At 31.8% G+C, this 17087-nt stretch overlaps 2 protein-coding genes across 2 annotated transcripts; one reads left to right on the top strand and one right to left on the bottom strand.

Annotated features, from left to right (window-relative positions):
- The first annotated feature begins 2885 nt into the window (after positions 1 to 2885).
- Positions 2886 to 3478, top strand: LOC121208300 (subtilisin-like protease SBT3.16). The gene is made up of 3 exons (XM_041078853.1): positions 2886 to 2962; positions 3076 to 3173; positions 3277 to 3478. The coding sequence occupies exons 1-3, from the start codon at positions 2940 to 2942 to the stop codon at positions 3381 to 3383; spliced, it is 228 nt and encodes a 75-aa protein (XP_040934787.1). The 5' UTR covers positions 2886 to 2939; the 3' UTR covers positions 3384 to 3478.
- Positions 3479 to 5168: 1690 nt separating this feature from the next.
- LOC107914304 (GDSL esterase/lipase At2g23540) lies at positions 5169 to 6967 on the bottom strand. Its single transcript, XM_016843177.2, has 4 exons — positions 6502 to 6967; positions 6038 to 6417; positions 5691 to 5946; positions 5169 to 5609 (listed from the first exon to the last, which is right to left on the bottom strand). Exons 1-4 carry the CDS (start codon positions 6782 to 6784, stop codon positions 5386 to 5388), a joined length of 1143 nt encoding a protein of 380 aa, XP_016698666.2. The 5' UTR covers positions 6785 to 6967; the 3' UTR covers positions 5169 to 5385.
- Between the last annotated feature and the right edge of the window lie 10120 nt (positions 6968 to 17087).

A 17087-nucleotide genomic window follows, 5' to 3' on the forward strand; every position in this document is an offset into this window, starting at 1 on the left:
TCACATATCGATGCCAACGTATTAAATGTGGTCTTACTTGCACACATATATCGATGCCATGGTCTTACTCGTACATCACATATCGGAATCCTATGTCATGACATATGTATCTTAGCTATTCTTAAGGTTCGCATGGGGCTTTCAGACGTCATAACTCGGTCAAAACGAATTTGTAAATATAGCTCTCTAGCATATACATATTCGACTAACAACAATATACTTCACATAATTCATTTCAGCATAATAAACTCGTATTTATTTAAAATAAACAACATCTATTTGCTTATAAACTTACCTCAGACAACGAAAATCGAAACGGGACGACTAATCGACAACTTTGGTTTTCCCCTGATCCAAATTCGATTTCTTTGGTTTTTGATCTAAACATATTCAAATTAAACTCATTCAAACATATTTTAACTCAATTTAGTCCAAAAACACATAAATGACAAATTACAATTTTACCCTGATATTTTACACTTTTTACAATTTAGTCCAAATTGCACAAAACACAAAACATGCAAAATTTGAGTACACCATGCTTAGGCCGAATCTTCCTTATGTTCATCCAAGTCCATATATTTCATTTATTTCACATTTTAATCTCTAAATTTATTATTTTTTCAATTTAGTCCTAATTACTAAAAATCATAAAAATTCCAATACAAAACATGTTAATCCAAAACATATCTTTCATATTTCATCAACTAACATCACAAAGCTCAATTATTCATCAATGGCATAACTCAAAATATTCATCAAAATCAGAAATTTAAGCATGGACTTTGTACATTACATTGCAACGATCTCAAAAACGTAAAAATTATCAGAAACCGAGCTAGAACTCACCTTGAATCAAGCTTGCTAATGGCCGAACCCTTGAAGGTTTTGTTTCTTTTGTTTCTTTTTTATTATTCGACAAGAACAAAACATTATGCATGCTTATTTTAATTTTTATGTTTTATTATATACATGTTATTACCTATTTTACATAATTAACCTTTAACTTAAAATATAAAGCCATTATATAATAAGGTCACTACCGTCCATTACATTCTATTATGGGTAAATTGCAATTTAAACACATCATACTACAAAGACAATCACAATTCGGTCCTCACACATTAAACCATCAAATTTTCATTTTACGCGATTAAGCCCTTTTATTAAATCGAGCACTCAAACAACAAAATTAAAGCACGAAAATTTCACAGATATTAATTCACACCTAATAAACATATAAAGTAATTTTAAAAATATTTTTCTAACTCGGATTCGTGGTCCCAAAACCACTGTTCCGAATAAGGTCTAAATCGAGCTATTACAATAGCATTCTTAAACTATCGATGCTATAAGAATTAAGTCCTTCCAATACTAAAACTGTTTTTTAACAATTAAATTAAACATTAAATTTTATTTGTCATAATTTAAAATAAATATTTTAAATAAAAGTACAATATTGTTTCGTAAATTATGGAAGTAAAAATTAAAAATAAAGTAAAAAGAAGAAGAAGAAAGATTTATTGTACCCCACCAATGCTATACATAACACGACAAGAAGACACCTAAAAGACACCTATGAACAGTCTTCCACTTACCTCTTGACCTACAACACTTGACATGTTTTCCACCTAAGTGGCCGAACAAAGCGGTTAGTCAAGGGTTAGAATTCTACCAAAGGTGAGATGCTCACATCGCCTCTGAGTAGGTGGTTGTACATCTACGTACGACCAAGACACCTCCTCCGTGAACTATACACAACTCTTTGCAAAAGAAAATAAAACCTTTCATTGTTAAGAGATTGAATTGGTACCTTCAAAAACAACACTTTAAAAAATTCTCCTAAAATAAATAATCCCTTAACGGTTTCTAATTTTAACTATTTTCATAAGTAAACATTATCCTAGTTTATCTATTATCTCAATATCTTTGTACCGACAAGAAAATATCTTTGAGAGCACAACTAGACCTGCTCATGGGTCGGGTTACAGGCCCAGCCCGAAGGCCCGCCCCCGAAATGTGGGAGGGTTTGGGCAAAAATATAGGCCCAAAAAATGGGGTTGGACAAAAAAATAATGCCCGTTTAAAAAACGGGCCGGGCCTCGGGTAAAGAATTTTTGACCCGGGCCCGGCTCGAATTCACTAAATGACAAAAAAATCTGTTATTTTTTTTAATGTTATTTTCTTATTGTTTTCTCCCTATTTTGCTACCATATTACTATTATGTTACTACTATTTTGTTGTTATTGTTTGGATATTGTATAAAACTTATTTTATTGTTAATTTTGTTATTATTTTAGAGGTATTTGCTTATTAAGTTGCATCTATTTTAGTGCTATTTAAGTCAACATATTTTTTAAAATTTATTTTCATTTTGTTGGAGAATATTTATTTTGATTTTTTAGTATTTTTGATGTATTTTATATATTTAAAAGTTATATAAAATAATATAAAATTAATATGGGCAGGCCGAGTCGGGTCCGAGTTTTATTATTTTTATTTGGGTCAGGCTTAGGCAAAATTTTAGATCCATTTTTTAGGCCCGACCCGGCCCATGAGCACCACTAAGCGTAACCATGAAATGAAAAAAAAATTGTATAAAGTTAAAAAGAAAGGCAAGCCACTCGATTATTAAAAAAAAAATTGTTAGGTAATTCAATTTAAAAAATTATAAAATATCACTCTATTTATCATTTTATTTTTTAGTGTAAAACCGTTAAAATATTAATAAATTGCTGAGTTGGCAATTAATTGAATGACATGTAATTTTCTAATTATTTTTTTTCACATAATTTTCATGTCATTTTATAATTAATTAAAAAAAAATTAGCCCCACACTTCAAACTACACCGTTCAGCTTCATCTTCTTTAGTTGATCTTCACACTCTTCTTCTGAAATTGAAAAACTTCTCCAATGCCTTGCTAACAGATCCGCTCCAATGCTGTCCAATTTGCTTGGAAGGTATTATTAATTTACATTACACTAAATTTCAATAAAAAATAATAACATAAGCTTTGCTCCTTTTTTATTTTGGATGAATCAAGATTGTAATATCTTTGAAATTTGAATCTCAGCAAGGAAGCAGAAAAAAGTTCAATGCTTAATAGCTATAAACATGGCTTTTCTGGGTTTGCAGCAAGGTTGACAGAATCCCAGGAAAAGGAAATTGAAGGTGATATAATGTCCTGCAACAACTTGCATTTGCTGTTTTTGTTTTCTTTTAGCATATAAAACTTTAAAAACTAAAAAAAAAAAATTACTGTTACAAATTGCAGGGTTATATTTCCTAGTGAGGATCTGTTTTGGGCTATCGGTGGAGGAAGCTTTGTGGTCATTGTTTCATGGAAGATCAAGTTGGTTCATGTTCCAGAGAAAGTTATAGTATTTAACGTGCCTTTCACTGTTGGAATCTCCATTCTTCGCTCATTGTTTCTGCTTCCTTTCTACTTTTTTCTTCAGCTCTGTTAATCATATTTCAATGAAACTACATGGACTTAATTCTAATTTTTTTTAAAGATTACATGGACTTATGACATATTTTAATCTTATTTTTAGGCTTAATGTAACATTTGGCATCTAAAACTTGATATTTTCCTTAATTTGATATCAACTTTTTTTTTCTAGTCCAATTCAATGCCTTAAACTAGTCACTTTATACTTTGTGATGCTCAATCTTTTTTTTTTTATCGAAATTGATACGTGAACTTTTCAAATGGTAATACAAATTACCCCTCCCCCTCGGAACACTAACAATGTTAGTTTTTATGAGATGACAGAAATAACTATTGTACACTAACATGGACAGATGACATGGAATCTAATAATAGAAATGATTACATTTCTATGGAGTTTAATTTGTTTCCCTAAATAATATGCTCAAATTTTACTTTTTTATAAGGGTCAAGATTAATGGCAAGAATAATTTAAGAGGGGCTGCAAGTTTAAAACATGAATTGATCTTCAGAAAGCTCTACATTCTACAAAAATTTCGTAAGTGTTAGAGGAAATGCATGCTCAAAAATTATGCTTGGAGCTATGTTTAAGGAACGAATATTAAAGAAGAAAACAAGAGTTTTAAAAATCCAAAATAAAATTAATTTATTATGTTAAATTAAAAAAATTAAAAAAATAAATAAAACTAAAATTAATTGAATATTTAAAATACAACAACAACAAAAAAAATAAAAAAATTCCCATATCATTTTCCAGATATTGTTCATACATTGATCATTTTTGCTACATCATAAAAAATAACATTATTAGTATATTAGATAATTTATATAACGTTTGAAAAGTTTAGGCACTAAATTAGACAAAAAAGAAAATTGAATATCAAATTAAGAAAAAGTGCCAAGTTTAAATACCAAATGTTATATTAAGTTTTTTTAAACATATTTAATATATGTTTTCTTTTCGAATATACATGAATATATTTAGAAAACATATCTCTAGGTACTTAAATAAGGGTTAGTATTTGGTACACTAATAGTGTACATCTTATTTATTTTACAAATAGCCGGTCATGTGTCTCTTTTTAAAAATATTTATTTTTTAATATTTTACTATACTTTTATAAGACATTTGTCAACCTTTTAATCCTGTTTGTGGAGTCTAAAAACCCCACTAGTAGCATACAAAATATTATTCCTTTATATAATACATGCAAGATAATTTTGAAACAATTTTTTTCTGAATTAAAATTATAAATTTATTAAATATTTAATATAAATATTTGTTAATCATAAAAATTAGGGTAAAATATTAAAATGTATTAAAATTATTTTTTATTTAATAAGTGTTGTTTCATATTTAAATTACCATTATATTTTAGAATTTTAATAAAGCATATTAAATATTGATTAAATTTACTTTTCTAACCATCACATTTTAATAAATCAAATTTCGTATCAAATTTCTTCTAATAATAAACAGTTATTATTTTTTAAAAATATTTTTACCATTGAATGATAAAAAATGGATATTCGAAGATGACCCCAAGGAAATGAAAATAAAAATGGATGGTGAGTTAGATCCAGTGGGACCATGGACATTTCATAGTGGAATATGGGTATTATCTTCCAATCAATGTTAAATGTGGCTAAGGAAAGCAGACACAGTTGAAGCCTGCTAATTGTTCGTTTGTAAGTGGGAGAAATAAGTAATTGCATTTATTAAAGAAGGTAGGTGAGGTGATTTTGTGAATAAAATGTTTGGTGAAAAGCGGATAATCCACCCTCAACAAAGAAACTTACATCACTTGCCAGAATCATCTTCAAATTCATTTGAACCTAAACATGGATGATGAAAATGTGTATAGGAACTTGCGTATGTTCTTCGAATATTAAACAAACTCTTGTGATTAACAAGAAATCACATCTAATTAATCAAAGATTACGAAGTTGTTTAAGATTGACTGGAGAAATATATTTGGTGCTTCCATGGAGAAGTTGTCGAGCAATTATAAGATTAGCAGCCTCACTTGGGTGATAAGGATCCCAGAAAACATGCTTGTCACGGTCTTTGCACATACTTGATGTCGGTCCACATGGGATTATCCCTGCGTATTGCCCTCCATTTCCACAACATGCTTCGCTTGCTGTTGTAAAACCTACATGTAAAAAACCATAATGTTGAGAAATTAATCTGGGGAAGGGAAAATATGATTCCAACAACCTGGGATTAATTATACCGTATTTCGCATAATTGGTGATGAGTTCCATCACTAAGTCGTACACATTGGCATGAACAAATATGGCTCCTTTAAGCTTTCCATTCAATTCAGTCAGTAACTCCTTTAATCGCCCATTGTACTGCATTGCTAGCTTGTTTGCTAAATCCACACATTCGTTTTCGTTCAATTGATTGATGGTTTTCTGATAAGGAATGCACCCGATAGGACCGACGTTTCCGATGACAAACTTCCGAGCATCGAGCTTGTAAAGTCTCTGAACCCACCATTAACAAGTTAAAACATTGCTGTAATTAGTTAAGAAATGATAATTCAATATTGGTTATTAAGCTGAAAGATGTCCATACTGTTAATTGGTTACTCAAGTGATTAATCATGTCTTCAATGAAACTATCTGGAGTTTCAGAAATCCTTGCTCCAATCGACAGAACTGGGAGAAGATAGTTGTTGAGAAAATCATTTGCTCCAATTGTAACTGAGAAAATGGATCTTTTCGAAATATAATCTTTGGCCTTGGATGGACCCAACAATTTATCAAATTGCTTTCTTGTATTGTTGAAGAAATCGATTTGGATATCCAATCCCAGTCTATTAACAAATATTCTTCCAGTTGCATTCATAATCCCCCCTCCTCCTGATGCATAATTTACACCATAAAGTATAGCTTTCCCAGTAGAATTTGGAGCAAGATATGGAACTGCATAATTTGGTACTCCCAATTCTTCTCCTGTTAATTAACTAGGATAAGATCCGTTAAGCCCGTAAATATAATACGAAAACCCAAGACATAAAGAGAGTTAACAGAGCTTACCTACAATGTCACCAATGGTTCTACCATTGGTATATCTGCCAGTAGGGTTTCCACCGGAAGCTTTAAAATCAATTCCATTTGGTGGAATATTTGCCCTAGACAACGTTGGTAAATAGTTATTATTACCAGCATCCACCAGAGAATCACCGAAGATGAAAGAAGCTCCAAAACCACCATTTTTATCGTCAGCTGCATTAACCAGATAGCAGCTTAAAGTACTGAACCACAAAAGAACCAAACCAAAACTCCAAGCTTTCTCCATAACCATGGCTACTGGCTCCATTCGCTACCTTACGATCCCTTCGTTTATCGAATTGGTGAATATATAATAAGTCCAGTTTGATCAAACTTGTAAACTTGTGTATATATGGAGTTAGCATTTGGTTTGACCTTTTTCTTGTAAAGGAATGGACTGTTTGATGAAAGTTAGGTGATCAACATGTTACAACTTTTCTCAACGTGTGTTAAGAACTTTTTGAGGCCTTTTGCTTTATGTAAACGTAAGGTGGCACTGCTGCTATGATTAATTAAAGACAGTCTTGGCTGCAATTAATTTTTCTTTGTTATAATTGGAATTTGTGGGGGTAAATTTATGATTTTTTGGTAGAAGCTTGGTGATTGTTTGGTAATTGTTAAAGCAATTAAATACAAATAAATTAGGTTTTTACTTGTGCAATGTATAAGGGTATTGTATTTCATACTGAAAATATATTTAATAAGTTTACAAATTTTTTACTTAAAACATGATAATTGATAACTAAAATAATGAAAAAAATGTTAAAATTTAGTAGTTTTTTTTTAATGAACTTTGTATTAGTATTCGAAAATGTTATTTTATTAATAACATCATATATATATATATGTGTGAAGGATTAATACTTATTTTTTTATGCTATTACTCGTACAATTCTTTCTTAATAGACATATTTTCCATTCCTTCATTTATCCATTTTGTTGTAATAACAACAAATTCATTTCTATTAAGTTATAGTACATTCCTCTAAAATATAGTTTTTTTAATGCTAACTCTCAATTGTTTGAAAATCCATCCAATTATTATCTATAATTATATGTTAAGAAATAAATAAGAAGAATGAGTTAAAAATATTTGGTAAAAACCCCATGATTCATTTTAATTTTAATATTGAGTAAATTGATCCATAAAAGAAAAAGTAATTTAATTCCCATCAATTTAAAAAATAAACAAGCAAAGATAATTAATAATTGCATCAATATTTTGCATCAATTTGTCCTACATGGAAAAAAGAAAAAAATATTAATAATCTAGAATCCACATCTTGAAGGGTAATGTAATGACCCAATTTTTAGTGAGTTCAGAAAATGTAGTTTTGGGACTCTATTTTCATAAATTGAGTCCATAAATATTAAATATAGATATTTAAAGAGTTATTTTATAGGTGAATTAAATTTTGGATAAGTAATTTAGCCGAAATTGTATTTAATTAGGACCCGGAGACTAAATTGTAATGTCCAATCGCTATAATTTTTTATTAGTAAATGGTTTAAGGACTTAAATTGTAATTAACTAGAGGACCAAAACATCAATAAAACCATATTTAATTTAGAACTAGTGTACCGTAGGATATTATTAGGTTTAACGAGTAAAAAAATTGATTAATTAAAGTGAAACATAATTAATTAAATTAATTTATAAATTAATCCAACTATAAAAGTTACTTTTTGGTGGAAGGAAAGAGATGTCATCTCTTTCAACCGAATTTGGAGAAGGAAGAAAGCTCTTGACGCCATAGCTAAGGTTTCAAACTTTTGATCTTCAATTGGTTAGTTTAATTTAGTCATTTTTCATGTAATTTTTATGTTTTAGAAGTCATGAGACCTTGATTTAACTAACCCATGTACCAATTTATAAAATTATTAAATTTTTAAAAGTTTTCGTTATTGATTTCTTGAAGGTTTAGGTGTTAAATTGATAAATTTTAAGATTAGATATGAAAAAAGGACTAAATTGTAAAGCTAAATTGATAGTTTGGTACATTAGCGACTAAAGTAAATAAAATGTAAAATTGACTGTAGAAATAAGAAATATGAATACCCTAATGAGTAATAGTGAAATCGGATTTTGATTTGGAGCTTTAAATTGAAAGTTAAGTTAGTCGTAGTTTTAGAGACTAAATTGAATAAATTATAAAATATGTATGAATTTTGTAATTGACTATGATTTGAGCTAGAATTTAATATTATGTATTGTTGGATTATAACTGGTAGCTAAATACGACACAATAACGTCGAGAGGGAAATGAAAGATGAGATCCGATGATAAGTAACTTGAATGTTAGATTTGTATTTCTATAATTCAACTCACTTTAATTGTTGCATATTTCTATTGTTTTACATGGTAAGATATGAAGGTAAGTTGAGATTGGTTAGTTGAATTGAATTGGTGCAAATATGTTTGTTTATCAAGATAGAGAACTAAATTGAATAGAATTGAAAATAACGTAATTTGATGAAATATGAAATTAAAATTGAATTGTGTTGAGATAAGTTATGTTATGTAATACATTGATGAATGGAACGATGAATTGATATGATGAAATGTGAATGGAACAAAATGATGAATTGGATAAATTGTTACCCTGTTAACTATTCGGGTAGAGCCGGACATAGTTGGCATGCCATAGGATAGATTGAGACGGGTTATTTCGACTACGTGTCGAGTGCTGGACACAACTTTCACTTCGGTTATACCGATGAGCACTAGGTGCAATCTATTTACTTTGGATTATCCAATGAGGCATTAGGTGCCAAATTTGGTGTGTTGGTTGGATCCATGTATCTGTTTGATTCTGAGTCAAGTTAGTAGAGATTTAAAATGGAAGGTTGATAATGTTATATAAATTGAATTGCCAATATGAAAAAGTATGAGAATCGAATTTATAAGTATAAAGAATTGAAATAAAATGAAATGAATTAATCTTTGATTCAGGACATGGTATGTTAATTTGGTGTATCTTTATATTGGTTAATTGAATATGTATAGAATGAATCGTATGGCTTAAATGATACCTTATGTTGTTATGTTGGTATTTGGTTAAATGGCATGTCGATTCAATGTTTTAATTATCTTGACTTGTATTTTACTTCTTAAATTATAGAAATACTATTGAGCTTATTGCTCAGTGTATGATTTTGTTTTCTGTGTGCAGTTTAGGTGCAAAGTAAGATATCGAGTATCGACTTCAGCATCCAATTAGAATCCTGGACTTAACAATGTTTGTATAAATCTCTTTTGTTAGTTATAAGGCATGTACCTAGGTTGAGTCAAGTTTGGTACACATTACGTTTATAAACACTTGTGTTTCAAAAGACTAATGTATAAGCTTGATTTATTATATATGGATTGCAAATTAACTTAAATCTAGTTTGAAAGTCTTGTTGATTTTTGACATGAATGTGTATGTTTTGGAAAGTAATACATTAGATTGTTAGCTTAAAGGTTATAAAGCAATTGCTTATTGTTGAATTAGGTAGTTAAGTACATTTGTAGATACTAGAGGACTGTATTTGTTAGTTGGTATGAGATTTGAATAAGTTAGAACTTGGTTGGAAAAATTGCAGTTTATTATTCAGTATAAATTTCCAAGACAATATGTGATGTCGCGATGTAGTTCAAATGTCATCGTGACGAGAAAAGACTTATAATGTCATAGTTAGACAAGGAACCCGGTAACATTGTCACTTGTGAATATGATATGCAAATTCTGCAAGTATACACGTCGAATCAAGTAATAAAGTGATAAGTGAGATCGTCTCCACAAGGACCGGATTAGGTATAGAAATGGTCAAGTTATGGTAATGATTAATGTTATGGAAAAATCGAGTTAAGTATGTAGTGGTAAGTTAAAATAATAAGGATAAGTACAAAATGTATATTGACTAATATTGGAAAATGTTAAGGCAAAGCAAGAGTAAAAAACACAATGGCAATTACGAGAATAATTACGTGAACAAAATACGAACAAATAAATAAATAACTAAGAATGCTATGGCAAAGATACTACGGCAAAGGATAGAAGGTCTATGATGTTGATTGGAATGTTGGGATTACTAAGAATCTGCCCTTACTTTCAATAATGCCTCATCAAAATTGTACTTAACCTACTGCCGAGAAGAGACTTAAAGTGACATGCTTCTTTCGAGAGCAAGATATCAAGTTACCTGTCATTTGTCTATAGGCCTTAGCACGACACTTGTTTTGTCTTCATTCTATACAAACGCTGCTTTATGTCTAGAGTTTGGTGCAGTATTTGGTCAAATACCCACTTTTATCATTCAATTTCAGTCCAACTAATCCAACTTTTTTAGAATTAGATTTAGTTTATGGGCATACTACACACTTATATATGTTTAGAGAATGCACACATACAGTTAGGAAATAAAAACAATTGGATGAAATAGTAGATTAAATCAAATATATGCTTCAACCATTAAAGGAAATAAAAGTTTCATCGTGTAATTCCAACCCTATGAGATTTAATTCATGGGTTGGAGATTAAAATTCAAGTTCAAAATAGGATCCAACATTGTTTTGATCAAATCAATTTATGGGAGAACAAAATAAGAAATAATGGAAGAACTTAGGAAGATGGTTGTCGCCAAACCAATCTATAATCCAGCAACACAGTGTCCTATGGTGGCTGAGAGGGACTACCTTCAACTTCCTCTTTCCTTCTCTACTCAGCTGCTACCCTCTATTGTTACCTCTGGATCTCCACACTCTTTTGCGTTCGCCTAAGGATCTCTCCTATTTTTTTTGTTCGTCCCCTTTAGGGTTTCCTCTTTTGGTTTTTTATAATATTTTTCCTTAGGGTAAATCCAACTACCCAAGATATCTATTGTTGTGTCCGGATCTCCACACTTTTTTGTGTTTGCCTAAGGATCTCTCCTCTTTTTTTGTTTGCCCCCTTTAGGGTTTCCTCTTTTGGATTTTTATAATATTTTTCCTTAGGGTAAATCCAAATAGCCCATGATATCTTCTCCTTTTTTTCAGACAGATTTTTCTAGTACAAGTAGAGTTGGGCTGAGGCTAGTATGCATTAAGTGTTGACTAGGTCATCTTCCTAGAATTACCATGGCATACAAGTTGGCAAACTATCCAACCTTTTGCCCCAACAAACCTTCTCTCATTTATTTCTTTCTCCACATCCTGCACCTACCAAACCACCAAACACAACCCTTCCACATGCAATTAAAAGTATCTAACATTTAAACACAGTCCAAGCTCCTAATGCAGTTGATAAAAATACTAATAAAATGTCACTAAATGTGCCCAAGTATAAACAATTAGTTAGGTCTAAAGGAATGAAATATAACTTTTTTCAAGAGTTATCACACCCCCAAACTTAAGTTATTGCTTATCCTCAAGCAATATATGCATAAATGCATGTATGTAGCAGTATTACTAGTACATATACCTATCTTGTATTGTTAATCTATTCGAAGACTAATATATACATCAGTTTTCAGCCATCTTCTCTTAAAAAAAACATGTTCAAGTTACAAAGGTTTGATTTAACAAAGGTAGTGTAGAAAATTGTTCCCTAAAAATAAGATTTTCTAAGTTCCATGTGTGTTGTGGCCATAATAAATATCTCCTAGCTTATTCAGTTCATTTGTTACCTAAACTCAAGTCACTCTTGCTCTTAATCATACTTGTATAAACCATTTACAGTTGTGTTTTTGTTTCATATAATATTATTATAATAGGGGATTTAGCATGTTTTTTCATATAATATTACTATAATAGGGATTTAGCATGTCACAAAATTTTTTCGCTTGATAATCACAATGGAGCATACACCGAACTACCTCCTTAGCTACTCAGCTCGTTACTATAGCGAACTGCCCCTAATTTATTTACTTTCTATTACACACTCTTACCTAAACTCACCTTTCTAGTGAACAACATGATGGAGCAAACAAAGTGGTGCTGACTCACTCAGCAATTCTAAGCATTAGAGTGCCTACTGTCCTTTATTTAATAATGCCAAAGCAAAATGACTGAATTTTGGCTTCAATAGTCCTTAAGTTCATTAGAAGATACTCACTACAACTCGAAAAAATTGAGTATAAGACATCTTATTTTTAGAAATTAATTTTCAAGCAACCAATCCTAAGCTAAATTCACCCAATCCACTGTCACATGTTCTAAGTGTATTGAAGAATCTTAGCTCATCATCAAACATCATAAGTACAAATTGTACTCCTCATAGGCAAACAGTATGTAATAGTTACATTGTCGTGGAAAAGTAGATTCAACTAAACTAAAATGATCGTACATACTAAATATAACATGCAACCTAAAATGCACAACACTCTCCCAAACCTAAGGGATGCATTGTCCTCAATGTATGATTAGATATATAAAAGAACAACCAAAAGAGAAATTTTTACAACAAATACCATAGCAAAAGAAATGAAATGCATGATGCATGAAAGAAAGAAAAAAAAACTTAGCTGGCTTGGACTAGCATGTAGATACTTTATTTTGCCCAACAAGTGGATTTTCGAGCACTGACTTTGTATTGCCACTTCCTCTTTCGAGGGAGTCAATTCTTCCTCTCCTTGTTAATTTTTGCGAGTTCATCGATCATACGATCTATGTCACGGTCCTGTACAGTTACAGGAGCTGGTGGCGAAGGTGTAACAGGGTTTTTCCCTTTAGTAGTGGCAGTGGTGGCAGTATCATCCTTTTCTCTTTCTTCCACCGTCTTAGCATTTAGGGGCGCCGTCTTCTTGGGCTATTCCATAGCAGTTTGAGTAGGTGTCTCAACAGCAAGTTGAGTGGGTGCTTCAGTAGCAGCTTGAGTGGGCTCCTTGGCAAAATCAAGAAATGCGAGTAAGATGGTTGGGAAGATAGGAAATTTTGGCATTGGCTTTGTAAAATTCTTTTGCAGGGATTTTCTTAGAGCCAAATCCCTACTCCTCACATAAGCCCAATATTCAGCTTGCTGCTGCTAGGCATGTGTCATCTCCTTAGTCAGGTGAAACTATTGGGTTTCAAAAAGGGAGAATCATCTGCTCTAATTGCTTCAAGGATGCACTATTTACTATTTAAAGGAGCTACGAGAAACTGGAGGTGTTGTTGTGGGAGTATGTGTAGTAAAGGAAGTGGTGGCATGACTCTGCTGAGTTGTCGTAGTAGCACCAGTACCCTGGATCTTAGCAAAAATAGTCCTGGTCAGTCCACCTTTGTTAGAGGTGATATCCTCCTCCGCATTAAAAGGGACTCAGGCGATTCGACGTAAAGCAGTAATAAGTGAGGGAAAGTTTAAACCACTCGCATTCTTCTCAGCACACCGATGTACTTCTTGAAAAATAATCCTCTTGACATTAATCCTTCTCCATTTTATAGTGAAGTGTAACAAAAACATTCTTTTTTTTGAAATAGTTGTATTGTGCGTAGACGACATAAGTCGGCTCCTTAAAAAATGATACTATATTTTCCCAATAAGCTTCAACAAAGCCCTCTCGATAGTATAACACTCCTAACTAGAAATAGTCCATCATGTTCCTTCAATACATAAATCTTCCAACACTTACTTTAAAACCTCAGCAGTGATACTTTCAACAAATGATGTGTGCTCATCTTGGATACCTGCAAGACCAAACTGTGCAATAATATGGTCTTCATCAAAAGGAACTGAAGTACTTTTTACATAGATAAAAAGGGAATCTGGAGAGTTTACATAGGCATAAAATTCTTAAACAATTTTTCCTAAAATGTTTCCGAGGTGCAAACAAAAAATATTTCAATTATGTTTTTCTACCATGAAAGACACAGATTCATCATATCCCATATATAGTTCATCTTTAAATAAGAACCCTTGCTCAAAACAGAAAGGGCGCTTTGCAATGTTGCTATTGTATCTTATGGCTGCGGCACTGTTAAAGAACGTCTTTGGCTAAGTAACACCAGCCCTTGATGATCCAACAGTTTTGGAGGTAGTTTTGATGTGAGCCACTGAAGAAAGCTGGAAGAAATCTTAGAGAATGTAGTGGAAGAAAAAATAGGAGAGATTGAAGATAAAAAGTAATAAAAATGAAAATTTTAAGGAAAACTTAAGAGACGTGAGCAGTTGATGAGAGAAAAATAAGGAGATAGTGATAACAGTTCAACAAAAGTGAAATGTGCTAGGGAAGTTGCATGACGTGGAGGAGGAAAAAAGGAAATTAAGAGGATTTTGGGGGAAAAATGTGAAGTACCATAATCTATAAACAAAAACTTTAACTGCTCTTCCATGGGCTCCTAAGTAATACAAATTGGCCCAGCTAACAAAAGAACAAATCTCTCCCTATGGACTTATCTGTTTGGTCATCCTTACGTTACCTATTTCTCAGTTTGTCGCAATGCTACGACAAACTCCACTTAATATCGCAACTACTTAGTTCATATTCTTTATTCTGTCTCTAGAAAAGAACTATTCAAAAATAAGAACAGAAATGGAAATAGTATTAAATAAGTATTAAAAATAAAATTAAAGTAAATCAATTAAAAAAATACAGATAAAAGAAATTGTTAGCTCAAACATCTCGGAGATCAATGGAGTTCTTATCTCGATCCACATGAGTACTCCAGTAGTGTTTTAAGTGCTACCCATTAACTTTAAATGTGACCCCCATTTTCAAATCTTTGATATTAACAACTCCATGAGAATACACCTGGGCTACTTCAAAAGGACTTGACTAACGAGACTTTAATTTAACAGGAAACAATTTGAGCATAGAGTTAAATAACAACACCTGTTGTCCTAGTTCAAATTGCCATGACATGATTCTTTTATCACGCCAACGCTTGGTCTTTTCCTTGTACAGCTTAGCATTCTTATATGCTTATTCTTGGAACTCTTCCATTTCATTCAATTCTAACAACCTTTTATTACTAGCAGTGACCCAATTCATGTTTAGCTTCTTAATAGCCCAAAACGCTTTGTGCTCAAGTTCTATAGGAAGGTGACATGGCTTGCCATAGACAAGCTTAAAAGGTGACATCCTTAAACTTACGAGTAGGATTTACCACTTTTCTAATAAAAAAAGTAATTTCTTTGTTCAAAATTTTAGCTTGTCTGATGGTTTGAGGGTGATATTCTATTCAAAATTTTCGTCTTCTTTGACTGTTGAGATCAGGTGGCAACACACCACTCACTAAATAGTTCACTATGTTAGCATACCAAGGTAATGCCATGGCAACTAACAACTGTTCGTCTAGAAATTCTTCTTTAATAAGTGTATCATGATCACCTTCACTTTCAAATTCTAACCTTGACAAGTGATCAGTCACTTGATTCTCAGTCTCTTTCCATCTTTAATTTCCAAGTCAAACTCCTACAGCAATAGTATCCACCTAATCAACCTCGGCTTAGTATCTTTCTTACTCATTAGATTCTTAATAGCAGAATGATCTATGTAGACTATGACCTTAATACAAGCTAGATAAGAACAAAATTTATCGAACGTGAACACCACATCCAATAACTCCTTTTCCGTGGTGGTGTAGTCAAGCTGTACTTATGATAAATTTATGCTAGCATAGTATATTGCCTACAGTATTTTCTCTTATCTTTGCCCTAACATGGCTCTCACAGCATAATCACTAGCGTCACACATGAGTTCAAAAGGCAATGACCGTTCCGAAGCTACTACAATTGGTGTTGCTATAAGTTTTTTCTTTAACTCCTCAAAGGCTACCAAACATTATTCATCGAAATTGAAAAGTTTATTTTGCTCTAACAAAGTGCACAAGGGTTTAGATATCCTTGAAAAATCCTTAATGAATCTTCTGTAAAAACCTGCATGACCTAAAAAATTTCTAATACCGTTGAGATTTGTGGGAGGTGACAACTTTTCTATCACTTCAATTTTTCCTTTGTCCACTTCAATTCCTTTCTGTGATATCCTATGTCCTAAGGCAATTCATTCACGAAGCATGAAGTGGCATTTCCCCTAATTTAAAATAAGATTCGTTTCTTTACAGCTGCATAGAACCAATTCCAGATTTTTCAAACAATCTTTAAAATTATTCCCGAATACAGAAAAATGAAGACTTCAAGAAAATTTTACACCATGTTAGAAAATATGGCCATCATACAACATTAAAAAGTTCCTGGGGTATTACATAACCCGAACGGCATCCATCTGAATGCAAAAGTACCATATGGACATGTGAAAGTTGTCTTTTCTTGGCCATTGGGGGCTGTGGCAATTTGATTATATCCCGAATAACCATCCAAAACACAGTAGAAAGCTTTCCCAGCTAATCTATCTAACATCTGATCAATGAATGATAGGGGAAAAACGATCTTTCCTAGTTTTCTTATTAAGCTTGTGGTAATCCATATATGCTCTCCATCCCGTGACAGTGGGAGTTGGTATGAGCTCATTGTTGTCATTATGTACCACTATGACACCTCCTTTGTTAGGTACAAATTGCACAGGACTCACCTATGAACTGTTTGAAATAGGGTAAATAATGTTAGTTTCAAGCCACTTAATAATCTCTTTTTTGAAAAATTCTTTCATAATTGGATTTAGTCTTCTCTATTGTT

The sequence above is a fragment of the Gossypium hirsutum genome, chromosome A10 (assembly GCF_007990345.1).
Source record: "Gossypium hirsutum isolate 1008001.06 chromosome A10, Gossypium_hirsutum_v2.1, whole genome shotgun sequence".
Taxonomy (NCBI): domain Eukaryota; kingdom Viridiplantae; phylum Streptophyta; class Magnoliopsida; order Malvales; family Malvaceae; genus Gossypium; species Gossypium hirsutum.

Excerpts from the sequence above, each read along its gene's own strand:
- LOC107914304 (XM_016843177.2), bottom strand. The coding sequence starts at position 6,784 with ATGGAGCCAGTAGCCATGGTTATGGAGAAAGCTTGGAGTTTTGGTTTG. Across the intron at positions 5,947-6,037 it reads ACTTGAGTAACCAATTAACA|AGACTTTACAAGCTCGATGC; the intron begins GTATGGACATCT and ends TGGTGGGTTCAG. Across the intron at positions 5,610-5,690 it reads CACCAATTATGCGAAATACG|GTTTTACAACAGCAAGCGAA; the intron begins GTATAATTAATC and ends TTTTACATGTAG.
- LOC121208300 (XM_041078853.1), top strand. The coding sequence starts at position 2,940 with ATGCTGTCCAATTTGCTTGGAAG. Across the intron at positions 2,963-3,075 it reads CTGTCCAATTTGCTTGGAAG|CAAGGAAGCAGAAAAAAGTT; the intron begins GTATTATTAATT and ends TTTGAATCTCAG. Across the intron at positions 3,174-3,276 it reads CCAGGAAAAGGAAATTGAAG|GGTTATATTTCCTAGTGAGG; the intron begins GTGATATAATGT and ends TACAAATTGCAG.